Here is a 21,541-nt window from a genome sequence, read left to right as displayed (position 1 = left end):
GTCCATTAGCAAAATTTTTTAATGAATCTCTAAACTCAGGAGTTGTACCATTTGACTGGAGAATTGCTAATATAGTTCCTATTTTTAAGAAAGGGAAAAAAAGTGACCTGGGTGACTACAGGCCTGTTAGTTTGACATCTGTAGTATGCAAGGTCTTGGAAAAATTTTTGAGGAGAAAGTAGTTAGGGACATTGAGGTTAATGGTAACTGGGACAAATTACAACATGGTTTTACAAAAGGTAGATCGTGCCAAACCAACTTGATCTCCTTCTTTGAGAAAGTAACAGATTTTTTAGATAAAGGAAATGCAGTGGATCTAATCTACCTCAATTTCAGTAAGGCATTTGATACAGTACCACATGGGGAATTATTGGTTAAATTGGAAAAGATGGGGATCAATATGAAAATCGAGAGGTGGATAAGGAACTGGTTAAAGGGGAGACTACAGCGAGTCATACTGAAAGGTAAACTGTCAGGATGGAGAGAGGTTACTAGCGGAGTTCCTCAGGGATTAGTTCTGGGACCATTACTATTTAATCTTTTTATTACTGACCTCGGCACTAAAAGTGGGAATGTGCTAATAAAGTTTGCAGATGACACAAAATTGGGAGGTATTGCCAATTCAGAAAAAGATTGGGATATCATACAGGAAGATCTGGATGATCTTGTAAATTGGAGTAATAGTAATAGGATGAAATTTAGTAGTGAGAAGTGTAAGGTTATGCATTTAGGGATTAATAACAAGAATTTTAGTTATAAGCTGGGAACACATCAGTTGGAAGTAACAGAAGAGGAGAAGGACCTCGGAGTTCTGGTTGATCACAGGATGACTATGAGCTGCCATTGTGACATGGCTGTGAAAAAGGCTAATACGGTCTTGGGATGCATTAGGCGAGGTATTTCCAGTAGAAATAAGGAGGTGTTAGTGCCGTTAAACAAGGCATTGGTGAGACCTCATTTGGAATACTGTGTGCAGTTCTGGTCTCACATGTTTAAGAAGGATGAATTCAGACTGGAACAGGTACAAAGAAGGGCCACTAGGATGATTCGAGGAATGGAAAACCTGTCTTATGAAAGGAGACTCAAGGAACTTGGCTTGTTTACCTTAACCAAAAGAAGGCTGAGGGGAGACATGATTGCTTTCTTTAAATATATTAGAGGGATAAATGCCAAGGAGGGAGAAGAATGATTTAAGCTCAATACCAATGTGGACACAAGAACAAATGGATATAAGCTGGCTAGTAGGAAGTTTAGACTCAAAATTAGGTGAAGGTTTCTAACCATCAGAGGAGTGAAATTCTGGAACAGCCTTCCAAGGGAAGTAGTGGGAGCAAAAGACCTATCTGGCTTCAAGATAAAGCTAGATGGGTTTATGAAGAGGATGGTTTAATGAGGTAACATGATCTTGGCAATTAATTGACCTTTCACTATCAGTGGTAAATAGGCCAATGGAGGGAAGATAGGAGCTGCTATAGAGAACTTTTTTCTGAGTGTCTGACTCGTGAGTCTTGCCCACATGCTCAGGGTTCAGCTGATCACCATATTTGGGGTCGGGAAGGAATTTTCCTCCAGGGTAGATTGGCAGTGGTCTATGAAATGACCTTCTTTTGAATGCTCCTTTGATGGTCTTTCTCCATCTATATTTTTCTCCACCTATATTTTCCATAAAAGGAGCTATCATTGATGCAACTGTATCTAAATAAGTAAGGTTGATTCTCCACTGCCTTGTGTCCCACATGTTACTTACAGGTGAATAGTTGCAGGCAGTTGGAATGCTACTTTTATTCCATTTGACTCTATTATGCCAGAAGAATCCCCAGCTTCCACATCACAGCAGCTTTAAAGCCGTTGTATTGGTGCCAACATTTTATATTAATGTGGATAGGATTTGACCTGCTGAATAGTTTAATGATGTGGATGAGCCACTGTCTTCTCCTTGGTGGCTTTTAACCTTTTAGCTCTTCCTACTTGTTTCCAAGTCTGTTTTGTGTTATTTGCATGCACTGGGTCAATTTCATCTACATTTTATAGCTTTTAATTAATACTGGAGATTGCCTATCTCCTAGAATTGGAAGGGACCTTGAAAGGTCATTGAGTCCAGTCCCCTGCCTTCACAGCAGGACCAAGTACCACCCTCCACAAATTTGCCCAAATCCCTAAATGGCCTCCTCAAGGATTTAACTCACAACCCTGGGTTTAGCAGGCCAATGCTCAAACCACTGAACTATCCTTCCCCCCTGCTTAGCAAAAATAGAGACCAGGTTTTATGGGCTGTTTGGAATACATTGTCTTTCAGGTCCGGGATGGCAGCAGTGCAGATTCTCCCCTTTTGGCAAAATACTGTGGCACAGTTACACCTTCAGTAGTGCAGTCCACATGGAGTTATCTCTATGTCAAATTCAGAGTTTCCTCTGCTACAAATCTGGGCTTCATGGCTGAATACCGGCCATTAGCTAAAGGTAAGAGTTTACATCGTTCACCCTCTGGCTATTGATCTTCTCTGTCCTTGTGTGACACCAATTCAAATGGACAAGCAAAAGAAAACCACGTGTTGAAATCAGTGGAATGTCAAGATGCATGACAAGAAAAGCAGGAGCCCTCATTTGTGAGAGAAACAATGTAGAATCCTTTCAAAAATTCTGAAAGAGATGATGAAAGAAAAATAATGTTCTTAATTGTCAGAAATGATTAACTAATTTTATAGGGAAATATTATTTTAGTTAACTTAATGTTTTAAACCTTTCTTAGCATGTGGGGAGACTCTCACTAGGCCAGAAGGAACCATTACAAGTCCTGGCCATCCAACTACCTACCCACATGGTGTTAAATGTGCCTGGACTATCTCAGTGCAGCCTGGACACCTCATCCGCCTGACGTTCACATCATTTAACTTGGAGTTTGATTATAATTGCAACAGCGACTATCTTGAAGTATATGACAACGGTACTATGACAAGGATTGGAAGGTGAATATGTCTGTCTAATCTATTTACTATACCTACTTCCACAGCTGTTGTCACTGTCTTGATTTTGCTCCCCAGGGGATCTGTTCCTTTGGTATCAAGGTATTCAAGATAGGAAAACTGAATTGAAAGCAGCTGAAGATTTCTATTATTCATGCCAACAGGAATGCTTATTCCGTATCACACAGTAAAGGCAAAGTTAGGAGAAAAGAGAATTTTTCCTACATTTTTATCGAGCCATGGGATGTGAGCTGTATTCAGTACTGTTAGTGATAAATTAACGTTTCTGGTATGTTTCAGAGAGGTAGCTCTGTTAGTCAATTTCATTAAAAACAACAACGAGTCCAGTTGCACTTTAAATACTAACAAAAGTATTAGGATATTAGGGCACAAGCTTTCGTGAGCTACAACTCACTTCCTCAGATACTGAAAAGAAAGAAAAAGAAAGAAAAAAAGACACAGAGATGGGAGTGTGATATCAGTGTTAATTAAGTCAGAGTGGATGTGGGTCCTCTCCAACAGTGGTGAGAAGGTGAGAGTAGTTGAATGGGAAATGACCCATTATAATGCGAAGACTACTTCATGTTTCTATGTTAGCCCTTGGTGTCAAATGCCAACTCACAGGCAGATTTTCACATCTGCCATTGTCTAGCAATTAAATGTCAGATAAGTTTTTCTACAGTCATGGCAACAGGTTTAAATCCACTCTTGATATTGTTTCTTGCTTTGGGATGCAGGGAAGGAAATAATTTTAATACTAAGTAGGAAAAGCAGAGTAAGTCCCTGAAAATTGGGTAGATGAAGAAACAGAGTTAGGCTATAACATGGGCTAAATCTTAGACTTTATATTTTTATATTATTTATTGATCAATTTACAGTGTCTCTTATAGTGTTTTTATATCAGTGAATAAATATTGCACTACAGATTTGTTTTTCTAAGAAAGGTAACATGTAATTTTATCCTCCCATAACTCAAGAACAACTAAGTTGATTTGCCTTAAAATTTCAAATGCAAATAGAAATCTGGACTGAGGCCAAAAGACAAAAGCTTTCATCCTTGCATTAGTTGGAAAAGCAGGAGCAAGTGAACATGGGCTTATAATGGAGATTATTTCACCATATTAGCTAGTCTTTTTGGACGATTTATCTGATGGGGATCAGTCTATCTCCCTCTAATGTCAACAAAAAGTGACCCAAACACAAGATATTTCCATGGACTTCAGGGGAACATCAAATACTTTTTTTATTACTCTAGAATACTAGATAATATTACTATAGATATTCAATCCAAGCTTCTCTCTTGAATGTTTAGGTATTGTGGAAGATCAATTCCACCATCACTCACCAGCAGTGGCAACATAATGATGCTGTACTTCGTGACCAATCACAACATTGCTTCTGAGGGGTTCTCTGCTAATTATACCTCAATGAATGCTTCCACAGGTAATGCAGCCGTGTGTGCACTATGCAGATTAGATCTGTAAGCCTTAGTTGTGAATATATACGACAAAGACAAGAATCATTTTTTATTTAATGACAAGAATCCTGCTGACTCCTCCACCCATTTTCATTTACAGCTTAGTTCACGGGCCTTTTTTCTAGCTGGGAAAGAAAGCAATGTAGCTATGCAACATCAGTGGCTATGATAATCTCTGACATGGCAGGATTGCTTAGGGAATTTAGGAATATTATTTTCTGAGGTGACATTGGAACAGATGTCTCTTTGACATTCAATTCATTGTGCTGAGGGTGATGAGGTGAAGAGGAGGTATCCCACACATAGCAGAAACAGGAGTGCCTATCAGAAGTATCACAGTTACCAGATGCTGGAGTGATATCCTGGAGAATAAAGTGCTCTGTTTAATCATAGGACAGACATGGCAGGGCAGTAGAAGTTCAAGTCTCTTCTTATTGCTCTGCCAAGGAAGTTTGTTCCAGAGTAACCATATTCTGGGGAGCAAAATCAGTTCCCATGCCTTTCATTCCTTGACCTCTCCCAACTTTTGAATAATTCCAAAAGCCCTGATAAACGTGCAGGGTTTTTGTGATGTGTACATTTACCTGTCCTTTTGGGCAGAACTAAAACCACCAACATAGGCACTTCAGATGTCACCTAGACATATTAAGAAGGTAAGAACTTTGCTATCATTGACCTGAGCTGTACTTGAACAAGCAACCTAGATGTGAAGTGCTATATCCTAAGCTACACTCGTTACCAATCCTCTCACTACTGATTTTTGCCTGATGGAATTCTGTCTTGGAAATCAAATATCCCTGCTGACTCAGCATGTATTGTTTCATATACCACCAAGGCACGGTATAGCTTACAGGCAATAGAAAAGACCCAAAAGTGTATGCAGAAAACAGTAGGAAAAGGTGGGGTGGAGGAATGAGAGAAATAGTAATTAGAACTTGTAGCCACATGCGTCATCTGTTTGCAGATAGATAGTTTTCTGTTGGGTTTGTTGTATTTTTAATTAGACAAATATCATAAGTCTGTAGCAATCATCTCTGTATCTATACATGCTGCTGGAAATGACATGAATGTATATCCCATACTAGAATAATGCCGGTAGCTGCTTATTTACTGTTTCTGAGCACAACTGCTGTTATTCGGTCTGCTTAAGAATTGTCTACTGATTTTTTAAAATAGCTGCTCATTCTCCTTTTTTATACTTTGAATAAAATATTTACTCTCCTAGCTACAGCCCAGGCAGATTGATAGTTACTTCATCTCTTGGGAATGTGTGTGGGGTCTGGTAGAGATTTTGCTTCCTGCCTTTGCTTTAGCTTTACCATCAGTTAGCGTCTACTTCCAAATTATCAGTTTGCTCAGCTGCCTTCATTCATATGCTAGTTCTCTGGCATGGAGAGAGGAAAAATCATTAGCAATAAAGACTTAATGGGAAACATCCCAACTAAGAACCTACTATCAGCCTGAAACAAATATAGGAACAGTTTTATTCAACTTTTCTCTCGCTAAGAAAAACCTTAAAGATCAAAAACTTTCTGTTTTTTACTAATGCAGATGTCATAAAACCTAGCCTCTCATTTTGAAATAATAAGTTGTTTTTGTAAACTGTTCCTCTGTTTTGTTAGGCTGCTGCTACAACTAGTTGAATTATCATCATGAGCATGTTACATGAAAACAATCTATTGGCATGTGTTTGCAGGGACCAGCTATACTTTTGTGTGACTCTATTGGTAGTTAATATGACACTTTCACCCTGAACCCTGCATCACCGACTGTTGCATTTAACTGATGGCCTTTTGGAATAACATTAACATTTTGTGAACAGGACTGCTGCTTGTCACGACTCTATTCTCACAGTCTTTCTCATCCGATTCCAGCTGCTCCTTTAGCAGTTGCTCATGCTATTTTTCAGTGCTCAGGCAGACTCAGTTCTCTTCATGTCTATTATGTTGTCTGTTTGGACAACCTTACTGGTGAGATCATGGTTTCCTTAAACATCTCCTAATTACCTCACCTTTCTGGCCAGTTTCACATTTCCAACAGTCTGCTTGCCATCTTCACCTCTGTGTCCCCCCACCATCTTAAATTCAAATAGAAGGAAACTGGATTTCTTATCTTTTATCTCAAATTCTGTCGTATGTGTCACTATTAACAACAGTAACATCATCACCCAAGCTCACAGTCACAGACTCATATTATACTCCTCTATTTCTTCCCATCACAGACCCTACCAAACCTGTTACCTCCTCCATTTAACATCTATAAAACCCACACTTTCTTTGAGATTGGACTCTCATCTGGTGCTTTATTGTCTGAACTGACTTTCCATGTCTGATTTAGATAATAAACATTTGGGAGCAGAGACCATTTCATCTTTTATGTTTAGATAGTGCCAAGCAATCTGAGGGTGCTTAATGAGATCAACATTTTCAGAAGTGTTTATTCTCATTTGGTAAAAAGTCTCAGAGGGGCAGCCATGTTAGTCTGTAACTGTAGAAACAATGAGCAGTCCTGTGGCACCTTAGAGATTAACAAATTTATTAGGTCATGAGCTTTTGTGGGTAAAACTCATTTAATCAGATGAGTTGGAGTGGAAATTACAAAACTAGGGTATATATAATAGCAAAGAAGTTACCTGTCAATTGTAGCATCAGTGTAAAGTAAGCTAATTCAGTCAGAGTGGATGTGTCTCAGTCACAGCATCTGATGTGTAGATGCGAATATCAAAGGCAGGGAAATTGCCTTGGTAGTGTGTTAACCATTTAAGAGATATCTATAGCTCAGATTCTGTTATTTCCACTCCACCTCATCGGATGAAGTGAGTTTTACCCACCAAAGCTTACAACCTAATTACATTTGTTAGTCTCTAAGGTGCCACAGGACTGCTCTGTTGTTTTTACAGTCTCATTTGTTATGTCTTGGTTTTGGAGTTCCCAACTAGAGATCCCTTAGGCCTCGATTTTCAATCTAAGTATCTGCCATCTCTGATGGTCGGTCCACAGCAACTCTGAAATTGAAACTTTTAGGTGTCTCAAAGTAGGCATCCCAAAAGAGAGACAATTATTTGTTTTCTTATGCAAAGTTGGCTACATATAAATGGAAATAAACTTAAGTAAGCTTAAATTGAAGTTGATAAAAGAGGAGAATAGGAATGCATTCTCATGGTTTGCACCTACCTTATGATTAATGCTAGCCCACAACACATTTCAAGGAAGCTTTTACAAACATAAAGGCAGATTTAAAATTTCCTTTTGCAAATTTTTCCTTCCCCAGAGGACATCCAAGATTCAGCATGCAGCAGAGTCCTATAGTGGGCATTGTGGGTCTGCAACAGGAAGCCTTTTTCTGTTTAGTATTTATAACAACTAGAAATGGGTGAACATTGCTGGATGATATAAGAACAAACTAGAATCTTCACCAAAAATTGAAACCATACCAGAGCCACTTTGGCTGCTTCTTTTCCCCATATTCTCCCCAATTTATATTACAGTTTTATATTTGTATCTTGGTTTAAGCCAGGGCTTTATGCAGAAATGTCATAAAAGAGTTAATGTTTTCTGTTTAATCTGACCTAAACTTGGAAGCATAATTTCCAGTTGTTCTTTCAACTCAACCACTATAGTTTGGATAAGTATGGACAAGCATCAGATAACTAACACAACTTTTGGTTGTTTATCTGAACCAAACCAGTTCTCTAAACCTCCTAACATTGACTGTCTGCTAATAATAATCCCATACAAAGCTGAAACTAACATCTGTTTCCTTGTAAAAATACTTTTTTTTGTTCTTTTCACATACAAAATATTAGTGTAAATTGGCTCATGAATTCCAAGCTACTGACATTCATTTTAAACCATAGAAAAAAGAGCTTTGAAGCTGCCTTGGTGTATCAGAAACACACATACACACACACTGAATTAGGGGGACTCATCTAACAAATATAATTACCCACTCCCATAAAATTACATCAAACGTTAGGTCTTCTATCTGTGACATCTTTAAGACTGATATTCATTTCATCCCTATCCAGTTACACGTGGGCAGTACACACTCATGTTTGAGGAAAAGAAGAAAATATATACCAGTGCTGTGGATTTTTTTGAAGTCTATCACATTTTTTTCCTTCTAAAAAAATGTGGTTCTAATCATGTTTCTTGTGCAACAAGTATATTCCATTTTTTTTTTGGTTGCAGTTCGTGAGCCAGCTGCATTGTAACCAAAATCAGAACAGGTCAGAGTAGTTCTGATTTATATTAGACACTCCAATGGAAAGAACAGAAGAGTAGTGGTCTTAAATTATTCTACAGAGATTGAGCTATGGACAAGATGAACAAAGATATATAAAAGGGAATGACTGGGAGTGAAAGGGCACTTTTGTGTAAACAAAGCTTCCTTTTTGTAACTGTATAGCTTAGGAAAGTGTCTTTGTTCGCATGTAATGTATTTGTTATTAGTTCTGATAACACAGCCCAAGAATAACAGCAGACAGAATCTTGCTATCATTAGTTTAAGTCATAGTTCTGATCAACAAAAGCAAATAGAACACTAGAATGTGTAACCTGGGACTCAGAACACTATCTGGAAAGTGCCTGAACTCTATAAGCTAGCAGGGATAAGCATACCACATGCTGTGATAGGAATATGGTTGCTGTTTGGCCATTCAAAATCTACTGGAGTGATGGTCAACTGTTTAACATGTACAGTACCATGTTCATTGGAACTGTCTTGCCTAGCAACAGAACATGGACTTTCCCTCTACCATATTATTTGAGCCATCTCTTTGACTTTGAGGGAAATGGTCTCATAGGAAACTAGCTGATATTTGGATAGATGTTTAGAGTCCAGGGCCCAAATCGAAAGGACTTCTCAATGTGGTGAAAGCTAGACAGACAGAATCCTCTTTTTCCTTCTCTGCTGGCTAAATCACATTTAGGCAATATGCAGTGAGCCTGCTTTTAGTCCTAAATTAAATTGATGGCCAAGCTCTCAAAAGGTTCAATCCTGACTGGGTACAGAGGGCTTGGCACATTGCAGAATTCAGCCATAGCTTTCAGGGGAAACAGGACTGGGCCCAGTGTATGTATGTAATTATTCTTGTTTATTCACAAATACCTGTTCTGTTTTTAGTCAAGGGTACATTTCATTCCTTTCTCTGTGAATCTTTAGCTAGTCCTGCTTAGCAAGAGCTATTATCATGATTTTATACCATATTCCTTCCATCTGCTGAATGGTGGGAGTGACTATGCCTATGGCTTTAGATTTCTCAGCTTCTGTAGAACTGAAAGAAGATGGCATTGACTGGTCAGAGCTAAAGGAGGATGTAGCTGGACAGTCTAACTTTGGTTTAACTGTGATGCCAGTACACGTGTTTTATGAAAATCATCCTCTTACTGACAGCCCTGGTGTGCTGGCTAGGGTGAGGCATTGCTTTTTGTCAGATAAATTTGTAGCTGCTGGCCTTTTTATCTACCATAAAATCTTGGCTATTCAAACTGAAATTAATCTGTGTAAAAAAAATGTGGCTTCAGACTCCTCTGAGCAGCCTCATCTTTAGCATTATTTGTACAGTATGAACATGAACAATCCCAACACCAATTCTTTTCTTTTATATACTTTCTGGATCAAATATTGCTTTCAGCTAGACTTGTGAAACCCAAAGGATTGTGGAAAGGCTGCATAAGTATAACCAAAGGTAAAATGTAGACATGGAGGTCTAATTTCTCATTGACAGCATAGCATAAATTCAGCTCTAACATTTCAATGGACATTATCAGTAACTTCACCTGAGGATGAGAGGGATGGACTTTCTGTCATGCTGAATGGCTGGATAGAGATGGGAACTGAATGTTGTTTTTGGCAAATATACTTGGAGAAGCCACAAAGGGATGGAACTTCAGTTTAAATTGCTGTGGCTAGTGTGTCTGGTGTCAAAACTCAACAAAGGAGCTTTGTTCTCCTCATCCATGGTTGGTAAAAATTAAGTCAGTTACTGTCTGCCAGCAGCAGGCTCTTGAGCGCATATGTGCTTTATTCACTTCCTGTGGAGAGGAATACACTTCATGCAGAGAGGTAGCTTCTTTTACTTTTTTTGTAAATATGCCTAATGTGACATAAAAAGCTAAGCATTAGAGAGTCTGTGTTCTTTTTTGGGGGGGAGGGGAGAGCAGTGTACAAACAAACTAATAGAAAATATCACATACCCCCCCTTTTATTAATAGATATAATGGCAATCAATGAATATTCCTTTTTTTGAAACAGACACAAACGTAATTTTCTGTGCTGTGCATGGTTGCATGAGAAAGAAACATGAAACCTGGCTTTTTTATTAATATTAGTACTGGCAATGTTATAGTAGGTTGTAGCCTACTACAGCCTTTTCTAGGAGAGCAAACATTGATGTACTGAAATCAGAACCAGATTTAGTGGGTTTTGAAAGCCTCACACGCTGGCAAAGACAGATGTGTGATCGTTCTGGATAAATACACTTTTCTTCTTTCTTTAGTGAACTTGAGTAGTATATTTAAAATCAACTGGAATACATATTTTTCCAGTCTTTTATTAATCTCATCATGCCATCAGGCATTCTGAAACATGGCAAAGGGACCAGAATTCCTCCTTCTTGCTTACTTACCTTCCTAATAATTTTCATTGACGACATTAGTATTGCAAACTGAAGCTAACACATTTTAAAAAACCTGAGTTTTTGAAACTGTGTTAGTGAGGTGAATGCAAAAGATGAGTATCCTTTCTTCAGCTGAAACCGAAATAGTGTGAACAACAATAATTGTGATAGTTAATGCTCATATAATTAAGTGTGGCTGTTTGGCATATTCACTTTTTTCTAATCTTTACAGCAGTATATCATAAATTGCTCTTGGCTCCATTTAGTTGTATCTGGAGGCCTGATGTGGGTGAGACAGTTACTGTAACACGTATCATGTTTCTCCTTCAATCTTTGAGTTCTGGTGCAAAATGTGAAACAAAACAATTAATAACTTCCAGTTGGATGCTTTGAAATCCAAAATAATCATGACATCGGCCTAAACATTTTGAGATTCTCTTTGTTTGCCTTTTGGATTTTGAGCCCTTAGGAGGAAATCGATACACATTTTTCAGCTTTCATCTACAACTATGAGGGCTAGAAACTTACTTTTTAAAATAATAAAATAACCTGACTTGAAGATTGTAGGCCAAAAAAAGCCAAATATCATAAGATTTATGATCAAATAATGAAAGTTGGCAACTATCGTGAGGGTATTGCATATTGTACAGATGAAGTACAAGAGATTTCATTGAAGATTACCAAACTACCTTAAAATTGCATGCATGTGTTTATGGATGTGACAATTTTTCTAAATTACACATAAGTGAAATGAAAAAAATGGCATGTGTACAGGATCAAAGATGGACATAGTAATGCCATCAAGAAGGCTCCAACTGTCTCATCTATTGGGCAGAACAAAGTGTTCATAGTACTTCTCTTAAACAATCATTTGTACAGAGTAGAGCCATTAAAAAAGATGTGTATGTTGTATTTCTATAGCTTTTCACAGAGGCAGAGGAAATCATAGCAGCAGGAAGATTAAAGAACGTTAACAGTATTGGAGTGAAGTAAGAGTTCAGTGTTGTAGTGTCTGTTTAGAAAGTGTTAGGGCACATTTGGCACATTTAAACTTTTTAAATTGTTAAAAAACTGAGGGAAATTTTCACTTTTTATTCCTTAGACTGGTCATAAGATTTTTATCTCTTTTGACATAAGCAATGTTTCAGAAAGTTAAATATGCAAGTCTCAAAAGGTTTTAAGAAATTTAATGTTATAACTATTGAATTTGTAAGGACAAAAGAGCACAATGGTCGTCCTGCTATTCCAAACACGGAGAGCCTGTGACGTGCATCAGTTCTTACACAGCTATGTAAAGTGTTGGGCATTATACTGTAGCAATAGCTTGTTACAAACTAGGTTTCAGAGATCGGTGAATGCCTGGTGAAATGGTTAACACTAGTCACTGCATTCTATTCTCTGCTTAGACTGTACATTGTAATTGGCATAACCATGACGACATATGAAACATTTCATGAATTCTGTCACACACACACCGTTATATTCAGCAGGAGTTGGAACTTCTATAAATCTTTCTCTTTCTCTTTGTGTAGGGATCTCTCAAATCCCTTCATTTCCCTATCCCATTTTCCACCTCATGCCAAGGCTCAATGCCATGGTTGCCCTCTCATTAGTCAAGGTGGGAGGATTGCTACTCCTTTCAGAAATGCACCATGGACAGAACTGCTGGGTCATGACAATCAGGGATTTTAGGCTTTCCTGCAAGTAAATGTGACCAGGCAGATGCCCCTTCATGACTCAGGTAAACAGAAAAAGGACATGAGAAAGGAAAATCAACATTGCTCCTAACTTAATCCAATGGAGGTCACCTGAGAGCAATGTGAGGGTACGTCTAGACTACAGGGTTTTGTTGACAGAAGTTTTGTCGACAGATACTGTCGACAAAGCTTCTGTCGACAAAGAGCGTCTATACTACATTCAGTTCTGTCGACAAAGCAAGCTGCTTTGTCGACATGGCAGTGTAGACGCAAGGACAGTTTACATGCAATAACACCTTCTGTCGACAGAAGGCGTTATGTCTCGTAAAATGAGGTTTACCAGCGTCGACAAAAATGCTGAGTTCTGTCGACGTTATGTCGACAGAACTCAGCGGTAGTGTAGATGCAGGTATAGTTTTGTTGACAAAAGTCCACTTTTGTCGACAAAACTCTGTAGTCTAGACACACCCTGAGATGTTCTCTTCACACAGGGAGTGAATGCCCGATAGCTTTTGTTCTTTTGCTCAGACATTCAGGACTCCATGGCAGCACCTTGTGCTGACTGTAGGTTAGCTGTTACAGTGCTCTTTTCTCCTTTCTACAAGTGTTTTAGATCAAAGCCAGTTTGGCATCTAGAAATAATAACCCTCCACAACACTACACACAAGCACCACCTCTACTTTTTGTAAGCACATTGTTTGCGTAAAAATTCTCTTTAATCAATTAACATGTCAAATTAACTACAATAAACCCCTTACAAATCCTGGGTTCTCTTTTTGGTTTGATGGATTACTTTAAATTGGGAGCTTCATGAATAAGATTTGTTAAAAGATAAGTTACAATACAGAGTTTATATTGTAGATCAGGATGTTTGCTCTCCTGTCTGTCTGAAATAGATATTTATTTTAATTAAATGTGAGTTTTAATAACCAACAGACTCTTACAACTGTTTCATAACCAACAGACATCTATGAAGTGGAGCTTTGTTGATGATGCATCTTCAAGTCACTGTATGCTCTGCTTCTTTCTTTTAAAAGTATGCTCCCATCAATACACGGACGCCACTGGTGTGCTGACGTCTCCAAACTACCCCAATAACTATCCTGTCAAGACACAGTGCATATACAAGATCAGCGTGGAAACAAACAAACAGATTGCTCTGCACTTCACCAACTTTACCTTGGAAGGGAATAAGCTCTGCTCAGCGGATTATGTGGAAATCAGGCAAGCCCATTTAGTTCTATTGTCTGTATTACTGCTCACAACTAAGGGGAGGAAATAGAATCCATTTACGCAGAACAAGGAACTGTAGTCTGAAATGTTCCTGGAAATGGTATGATGGAAAAGGGTCTGAGAGTGAACTAGAAATAAAACCTTGTAGTTCCCTCCTTCCTATTTCTTGCTTATCTTTCCTACTAGTGATGGTCTTGGATAAATTCCAGCTATCAGCATAATTGAATGAATTCTTGTGGGGCTTATAAATTCTTTAGCAGAAGGACCTCCTCCTTCTGTACTGATTAGAGAGACACTATAAGTGAAAGAAAGCAAATAGTCATATAAAGTAAAAAATCTTAAATGAATCACACTGAACCATAGAATCCCTATGGACAGTAAGTCCATGCTTGAACAATAAGATATAGCATTAAGAATCTACTAAGGACCACCTGGCCAGGGTGTTCACAAGTGACTGAAATCCTCAGGAAGGTTAGAGTGGCTTCATAGACAGAAAATACAATAATAATGGGGCAGTTTCAACTGTCCTCATATTGGGTATGTATCACCTTAGGTTGGGATGCAGAGATAACATTTCTTCATACCACAAATGACTGCTACTTGTAGCATTTAGTCCTGCCCACAAGGGGAGAGGCAATTTTTGATTTTGTGCTAAGTGGAACATAGGATCTGGTCCAGGAGTTGGATTTAGCTGAACTGCTTGGTATAGCAACAACCATTCCCTCTCTCTCTCTCTCTCTCACACACACACAGAGAGAGAGAGAGAGAGAGAGAGAGAGAGAGAATGGTTGTTGCTATACCAAGCAGTAACACTGAGCTCTTCAGAGTTCTTCTGCTCTGTTCCTGAACTACGTTGCCTCTCTTCCACTGCTCTGAGGACGTGGGGTAGATTGGCAGTGGGAGCGGGAGATAGAGTATGTGTGTGTGGCACAAAGTGTGTGTTTATGTGTGTATATGTGAGTGAGAGAGAGACTTTGTAAGCTGGCTGCTGGGGAAATCTCAGGTTAAACTGTACACTGCCTCTTTAAGAAAGGGACTCACCCTTCAAAGTAGGCTTTAGACTGCAACAAGTGTCTTCCTGAGCCAGGCTCTATCCCTTCTCTCCACCTTCCCCTTGCTCCTGCTCTGAGGAGATGGTGTACGGAGGGGGGGGGAGGGGGAAGAGAGAGAGAAACTGAGAGCTGGCTGCTAGAGAAATCTCAGAAACAGTTCACTGCCTCTTTAAGAAAGGCAGGCAGTCACTCACTGTTCAGACTGCAGCAGCTCAGAATTCTCCTAATCCAGGCTGTGCTCCCTAGAGTGCAAAGACTGGGTATAGGGGTAGCGGTATGCCTTGATATCAACACTCCCCTCCACCACGCTTTGCATAGCTAGCTGGAGGGTCTCTCCTGGGAGCAGCTGCAGGATAGAGCAAGGTAGGTGGAGAGAGGAGCACCTGAACACATGCAGCCAGCTGTACGCTCTCTACTAATCAGCTGGGTGGCATATTAATCTCTTCTTCATAGCCTCACGAGTGTGCAGCCAATACAGGTAAACAGTGAGGGGGCAAAACTAAAGACCATACAAAGTGATTCATACTGATAAAGTCCAAACCTGGCTGTGAAGAGTTACAAAGGGATCTCACTCAACCAGGTGACAAAACAGCAGATGAAATTCAAAACTGATGAGTGCAAAGTGGTGCATACTGTAAAAACAAATCCCACGAGTGCATGCAACTGGGGGAGGAGAGAGGGTCTAAAGCAGCAGATGCCCCTTAAGAAAGAGATCCTGGTGTCATCAGAATAGCTCCCTTAAAACATCTACTCCATATGCAGTGGCTATCAAAAAAGCTAACAATGTTAGGAACCATTAGGAAAGGAATAGTTAATAAAATTGAATGACACTAAATCCATGGTACACCCATACATTTAATACTGTGTGCAGTTCTGGCTAACCCATCTCAAAAAAGATACATTCGAATTTTTAAAGGTGGAAAGAAAGACAATGAAAATGATTACAAGCATGGAACAGCTTTCATATGAGGAGAGATTAAAAAACTAGGAAAGACTTGGGGACAGTTGATCAAGGTTTATAAAGCTATTAATTGTTTGAAGAAAGTGAACAGGGAAGTATTATTTGCCCCTTTATATTACACAAGAACTATGGGGCACCCTTTGAAATTAATATGCATCAGGTTTAAAACAAACAAAAGTACTTCACACAATGCATGGTCACACTGAAGAACTCAGTACCATGGAACATTGTGAAGGCCAAAAGTATAAATGGGTTTGATAAAGAGCTCAACATATTTATGGGCAATAAGTCCATCGATGGCTATTTGCTAAGATGGACAGAAATGAAACCCCATGCTCTGGATGTCCCTAGATCTCTGACTGCCATAATCATCTGGCACTGGCCCCTGTCAGAAATAGGATACAGGCCTAGCTAGACCAGTGTTCCTCAAAGTGGGCTACAGGTCTACTTTGGGAAAGCTCCTAGTGGGCCAACTTTGCTTTGTTTACCTAAAGGGTCTGTAACCACAGAGCCTCCTGGCTCCCATTGGCTGGAAATTGACCTGGAGCCAATGGGAGCTGCGAGGACCGGTAGCTATGGTCTCCTTAGGTAAGCAATGCAGAACGGATCCTTTAGCAGCTTCCCCAAAGCAGGCTCACAGTGCACTTAGAGAAACAGTGAGTTAGACCACTGGTCTGATGTAGTGTGGCTGTTTTTACATTGAAAAGTTACATGGTTTGTAAAGCATTCTATGCACTTACTTATGTAAGCACTATAGTTACTGCCCTGAAGGGAGATGAGTATATTGTTACTCTTGATTCAGCTGAGTATTGTGATCTGCTGCACATCGGTGGTATTGTTCTCCCACAGTAACAGCACACTGCTGGCATCATTAGCATTACAAACATTGATAAAGAATTTTCCGAGTGGTCCAAAGTCTTAGATAGTGAAATTTGCACAGTTCCATTGATTTGAATGGAGTTATGTAGAATGTATGAGAAGAAGTATTTGACTTCCGTGGACCGATATAATTTTATTCAAGCTAAGGAGTGGACCCCGTTGCTGTGCAGTGGTTAGGAGAAAATATAAAAATTGAGCAGACTGGGATGTGGGTCAAAGGAGGCATTTTCATAGTTCATAACCACAGCAACCGGAGACATCAGAAAGTTGTTTTAAGTCTTGCTCAGTGGGGGAAAAGGAAAGAACAGACCTTCTATATTAACAAGGTTAAACAGAATGTTTAAAAAAAAAAAACAAGTAGAAACAGGATTTCTCTCTTTAAAATGTGCTCTACTTTAGCAGTGCCACATTAAAATGACACATAGGATTTTGGGTTTATTTATTTTTTTTAATCCTGCTGTAGGATCTTCACTTTTTGTATGTGCAATTGCATTGTATTAACATTACAGAGAAGTCAATGACAGTATAACTACTATCATACTTTAAGTGAGGGACGTGTGAGGGGGATGAAGTGTGTGTATATGTAGAAATATGACTATCCTGAAAACCAATATGTTTAGGAGGCACAACAAAGTACTGCATATGCACACTGTTTGCAATATTAGGGGGTGCCACTACCAGCTAAATAAAAGACCAATAACATCAGCTGTAGAATCATCTGTGGAGGCCAGAGAAAATAATCTAAAACTAAGATTCATCACGTCTGTTCTGAGATACTGGCAGGCTAATGTAGGCTTTTGTTGCTTTGCAGAGGACAGACAAGATGATGTTGATACTTTGCGCTCATGGCTTCCCTGTGCAGCTTGGTGGATCCCAGACATGCTTCTTTGACTATTTTATTTATTTATTTATATTTAAATATTTTTACCCCGCCTTTCTATTTAAAATATTCAAGGTGGCATTTTAGGGTGCTGGGATGAAATTTTTGAGATTTATGCCTGCTTTTGAAGGTATTTAGGCATTGCAGCTCTCAGTGTTGAACCACTTAACTGATTTAGGGCCCTACATTTCTTTTCCAGAAGGGACTTAGGAATCTATATCCCATCGGCTATCAATGGAATTTTGGCTCTTAAATCCCTTTTGAAATGAGAGACAGGTTATTAAATCATTGAGGCCTTGCAATGCTGAGTGCAGCAATGCCTAAATACTTTAACAAGCTGGGCCAAAGTGCTTTCAAAAGGTTTGTGAGTAGTTGATTAAGACCTCTTGCACATTGCAGAACACCTTCAGTAGTTAGTAGTACATTCTTGCTAATGACAAAACTGGAGGATTCCCAAGAGACCTTTCATTTACTCTTCTTACTTTTTCCCAAGACTTTTCTTCTGTTTCATTTTAGAGATGGAGGCTATGAAACATCACCAGTCCTTGGAAAGTACTGTGGTTCAGCTCTGCCTCCTGTAATCATCTCCCATAGTAACAGGTTATGGATAAAATTCGTAAGTGATGTATATGGCACAAAAACAGGATTTTCAGCTTACTGGGATGGTACCACAACAGGTAACATGAAAATACCAAGGATTTGATTAATCTCCTTGTTAAACTTTCATTTGTTTTCCTCTGTGCTATTTTCCATCTCTCCTGCACCTAGGTGTATCTGGAATCCCTTTTAAACACTCTCCCCCAAAAGTAACTGATTAGTGGCAACAGAAATCCAAGCAGTTTAGAACAGGGATATATATTTCCTGCTCTTGGTTAAGAAGGGTTTTTCTCCAATAAGTGATTTATAATAGCACCATATTGTAGACTATATTTTAACTTCCACTCTATCCTTTGTTTCTTATTAGGAAATTAAGGGCACTACCAGAAGTGGGGTTGGGAGATACATTGTGGGAGGGATTTTGCATTACAACAGCAAAGTAGGAGATAGGACTCTTGGGTTTTGTTGCTGTCTCTGTTCCTGATTTATAATGAGACATTTGGTGAGTCATTTATCATTTCATTTCTTCAGGTTACTAGTATAGGAATAGCTATCTCAAAAGAATGCAGTTAGAATTCATTAGCTAATATTAATAAAATGTTTTAAGATCCCCAGGGAAAAAGTGCTTTCAAAGTACAATTATAACTGTGTATTTGCTATTTTTTTTTACATATAATTATGGCGAGAAAGAAGGGAAAGTATGAGGATAAACCTAAAGTCTCTTTAAAAAGATCTATAAGCCTATTGCCATGGCATGAGTAGTCATGGAAAGAGCCCTGGTAATGGATGTATCACATTCATTAGGAGATGATTTGTACTTTTCCTGAAGTGTAATTCCAACAGGAGATATCTCCTGCCAGAGGTTAACATTTTCCCAAGAGGCTTTAAAGTGGGTATAATGCTGTGAGGTAGCCCCCTGCAGTGCAGCATTGCATTGGGTAAAGGAGAGTTACAGTAGCAGAGTAGAGAACTAAGCACAGCATCTCTTTATGAGAGAGGCTGGTGATGTTTAATGCCATTAATTATGGTTTTCTTTGTCCTTTTTAGGCTGTGGTGGGACCCTCACAACTTCATCTGGCTTGTTCATGTCTCCCAACTACCCCATGCCTTATTACCACAATTCAGAATGCTATTGGTTGTTGAAGTCAAGCCGGGGCAGCCCATTTGAAATCCAGTTTAAACAGTTGCACCTGGAGCTTCATCCAAAATGCAGCTCTGATTACCTTGCTGTATGTACGGTACCTCCCTCTTGCTCATACGTGCTGAAACTAAGGGTGCGAGGAATGTCGCAGCATTAGCTGACTTGAAGTGGTTTCCCTTATACACATGGATTACTTTTGTTTCAGTGGTTCTCAGCACCTCTACTATACAAATTGTTTCAGCACCCCTGGCTAGGGGAGGGAACACAATTTGAGTGCCCATGTACAAGGAGATAGAGCTTCACACAATTCTAAAGTAGGAAAATTCCATTGTGAATGCCACCTTTAAAGTTACAGATGGGATATATCTTGGAACAGAGGAGGAGAGTGAATGTGTGTGTGTGTGTGAGAGAGAGAGAGAGAGAGAAAGAAAAAGAGAGAGAGAGAGAGAGTTCGGATATGACTACACTTGCACCCTATTTCAAAATAGGGATGCAAATGAAGACATTCGAAATTGCAAATGAAGCTGGGATTTAAATATCCTGCACTTCATTTGCATATTCACGTTATGGCACTATTTCAAAATAGTGCTATTTCGAAATAAAACGTGCAGTGTAGACGCCTTATTTCGAGAGAAAACCCTTAAAATAACCTTTATTCCTCATTAAATGAGGTTTAACAGTTATTTCGAGAAGGATTTTCTCTTGAAATAATGTGACTACACAGTGCCTTTTATTTTGAAATAGCGCTATTTCAAAATAGCGTCATAACGCGATTATGTAAATGAAGCATGGGATATTTAAATCCCGGCTTCATATGCAATTTCGAATGTCTTCATTTGCATCCCTATTTCAAAATAGGGTGCAAGTGTAAACATACCCAGAGAGATTTAAGATTAAGTTGGAAGTCACTTCAGAAGTTTGTCCTTTTCTGCCATTTTTCCATTGTAGCACTTCTCATAAAATGTGATAGTTTCATTCTCCTTTACATATGAGAGATTGGTAAAATGTATTAACAGATGACTAATTTTCACTACTATCATCATCCCTCAAGATTTGTATCTCTCTTTATTCAAAGGTATACGATGGCAACAGTAGCAGTGCTAGGATGTTGGGTAAATTTTGTGGGAATCAGATACCTGAGTCAATCCGTTCCACCAGGGATACTTTTTATGTGAAACTAAGGACAGATGGTCATTTCGAAGGCAGAGGTTTCCTTGCTGAGTACAAGCAGAGTAAGTATGAATGAGAAGAGTGAGAGCAGCAAGTTGCTAGAATGCCAGTATTGGTTCTATAAACGTATTGTGCTCTCTGGTCTCAATTGTGATCAGAATTCTCTTCCATGGAAGATTGTGCGTGTATTGTATCATTTGGCTAGATTCTCTGGTCAGTTAGGACCACAGCACATAGTGGACTTAAAATGGACAGATATAGCTGCTTGTGAATCTCATCATGTGTGAAGTTATGCGTCAGGGCCATTTTGGGGCAGGTGTGTGGATGGGAAGATGAGAGAAGGCTTAATGGAGCAGTGCACAGATACTCCTGATCCTATTGGTATAAGGTTCAGACAGTGGTGGAAGATAAATTAGACTTTTTGCTTCTTTAGTTTCTTCTGGGGTAAGGTGGCTGAAGATTGAGGATACACAACCAGATCCTTTTGGCCCCCTCCACAGAATCTGGTTCATAGATTCTAGTAATGCCCATCTGGAATATTTCTCAGGATTTCATTGTTCAAAGCATTTGTTGCAAAAGACACATTTTTAAATTTCTTTGCAAAAGAATTCTTCTCCTAGTATTATAAAGTGTTATATGGAAAGCTGTATACCAGCATTTGGAGATGTATCATTTCCATGAATGAACGTGCTTGGCTAATTACAATGTATACACAACAAAAACAAAACAGTACCTCTTGTACTGATTTTTATTGGTATTAATGAATGAACCTATTTATTTTTAAACAAAACATCACTATATTTTGGGGGGGGGGATGTTAGTCTGAAAAAGAATATGAAAGGTATGTAATTTTTATTTTAAAACTTTTTTCTT

The 21,541-nt window shown here is 38.9% G+C and overlaps 1 protein-coding gene across 2 annotated transcripts in view; it reads left to right on the top strand.

Moving 5' to 3' along the window:
- CUBN (cubilin) overlaps positions 1-21,541 on the top strand; it is a 238,472-nt gene that overhangs the window by 47,832 nt on the left and 169,099 nt on the right. For both annotated transcript variants that reach the window (XM_006119493.5, XM_075922454.2), the window contains 7 exons: positions 2,297-2,459; positions 2,749-2,965; positions 4,275-4,405; positions 13,793-13,979; positions 18,277-18,437; positions 19,405-19,586; positions 20,574-20,730. In XM_006119493.5, the coding sequence (XP_006119555.3) occupies positions 2,297-2,459; positions 2,749-2,965; positions 4,275-4,405; positions 13,793-13,979; positions 18,277-18,437; positions 19,405-19,586; positions 20,574-20,730 (1,198 nt within the window). The remainder of the gene's footprint in view (positions 1-2,296; positions 2,460-2,748; positions 2,966-4,274; positions 4,406-13,792; positions 13,980-18,276; positions 18,438-19,404; positions 19,587-20,573; positions 20,731-21,541) is intronic.

The sequence above is a fragment of the Pelodiscus sinensis genome, chromosome 2 (genome assembly GCF_052426305.1).
Source record: "Pelodiscus sinensis isolate ZL-2025 chromosome 2, ASM5242630v1, whole genome shotgun sequence".
Lineage (NCBI taxonomy): Eukaryota > Metazoa > Chordata > Testudines > Trionychidae > Pelodiscus > Pelodiscus sinensis.
This window is presented reverse-complemented; position numbering and strand designations above follow the sequence as displayed.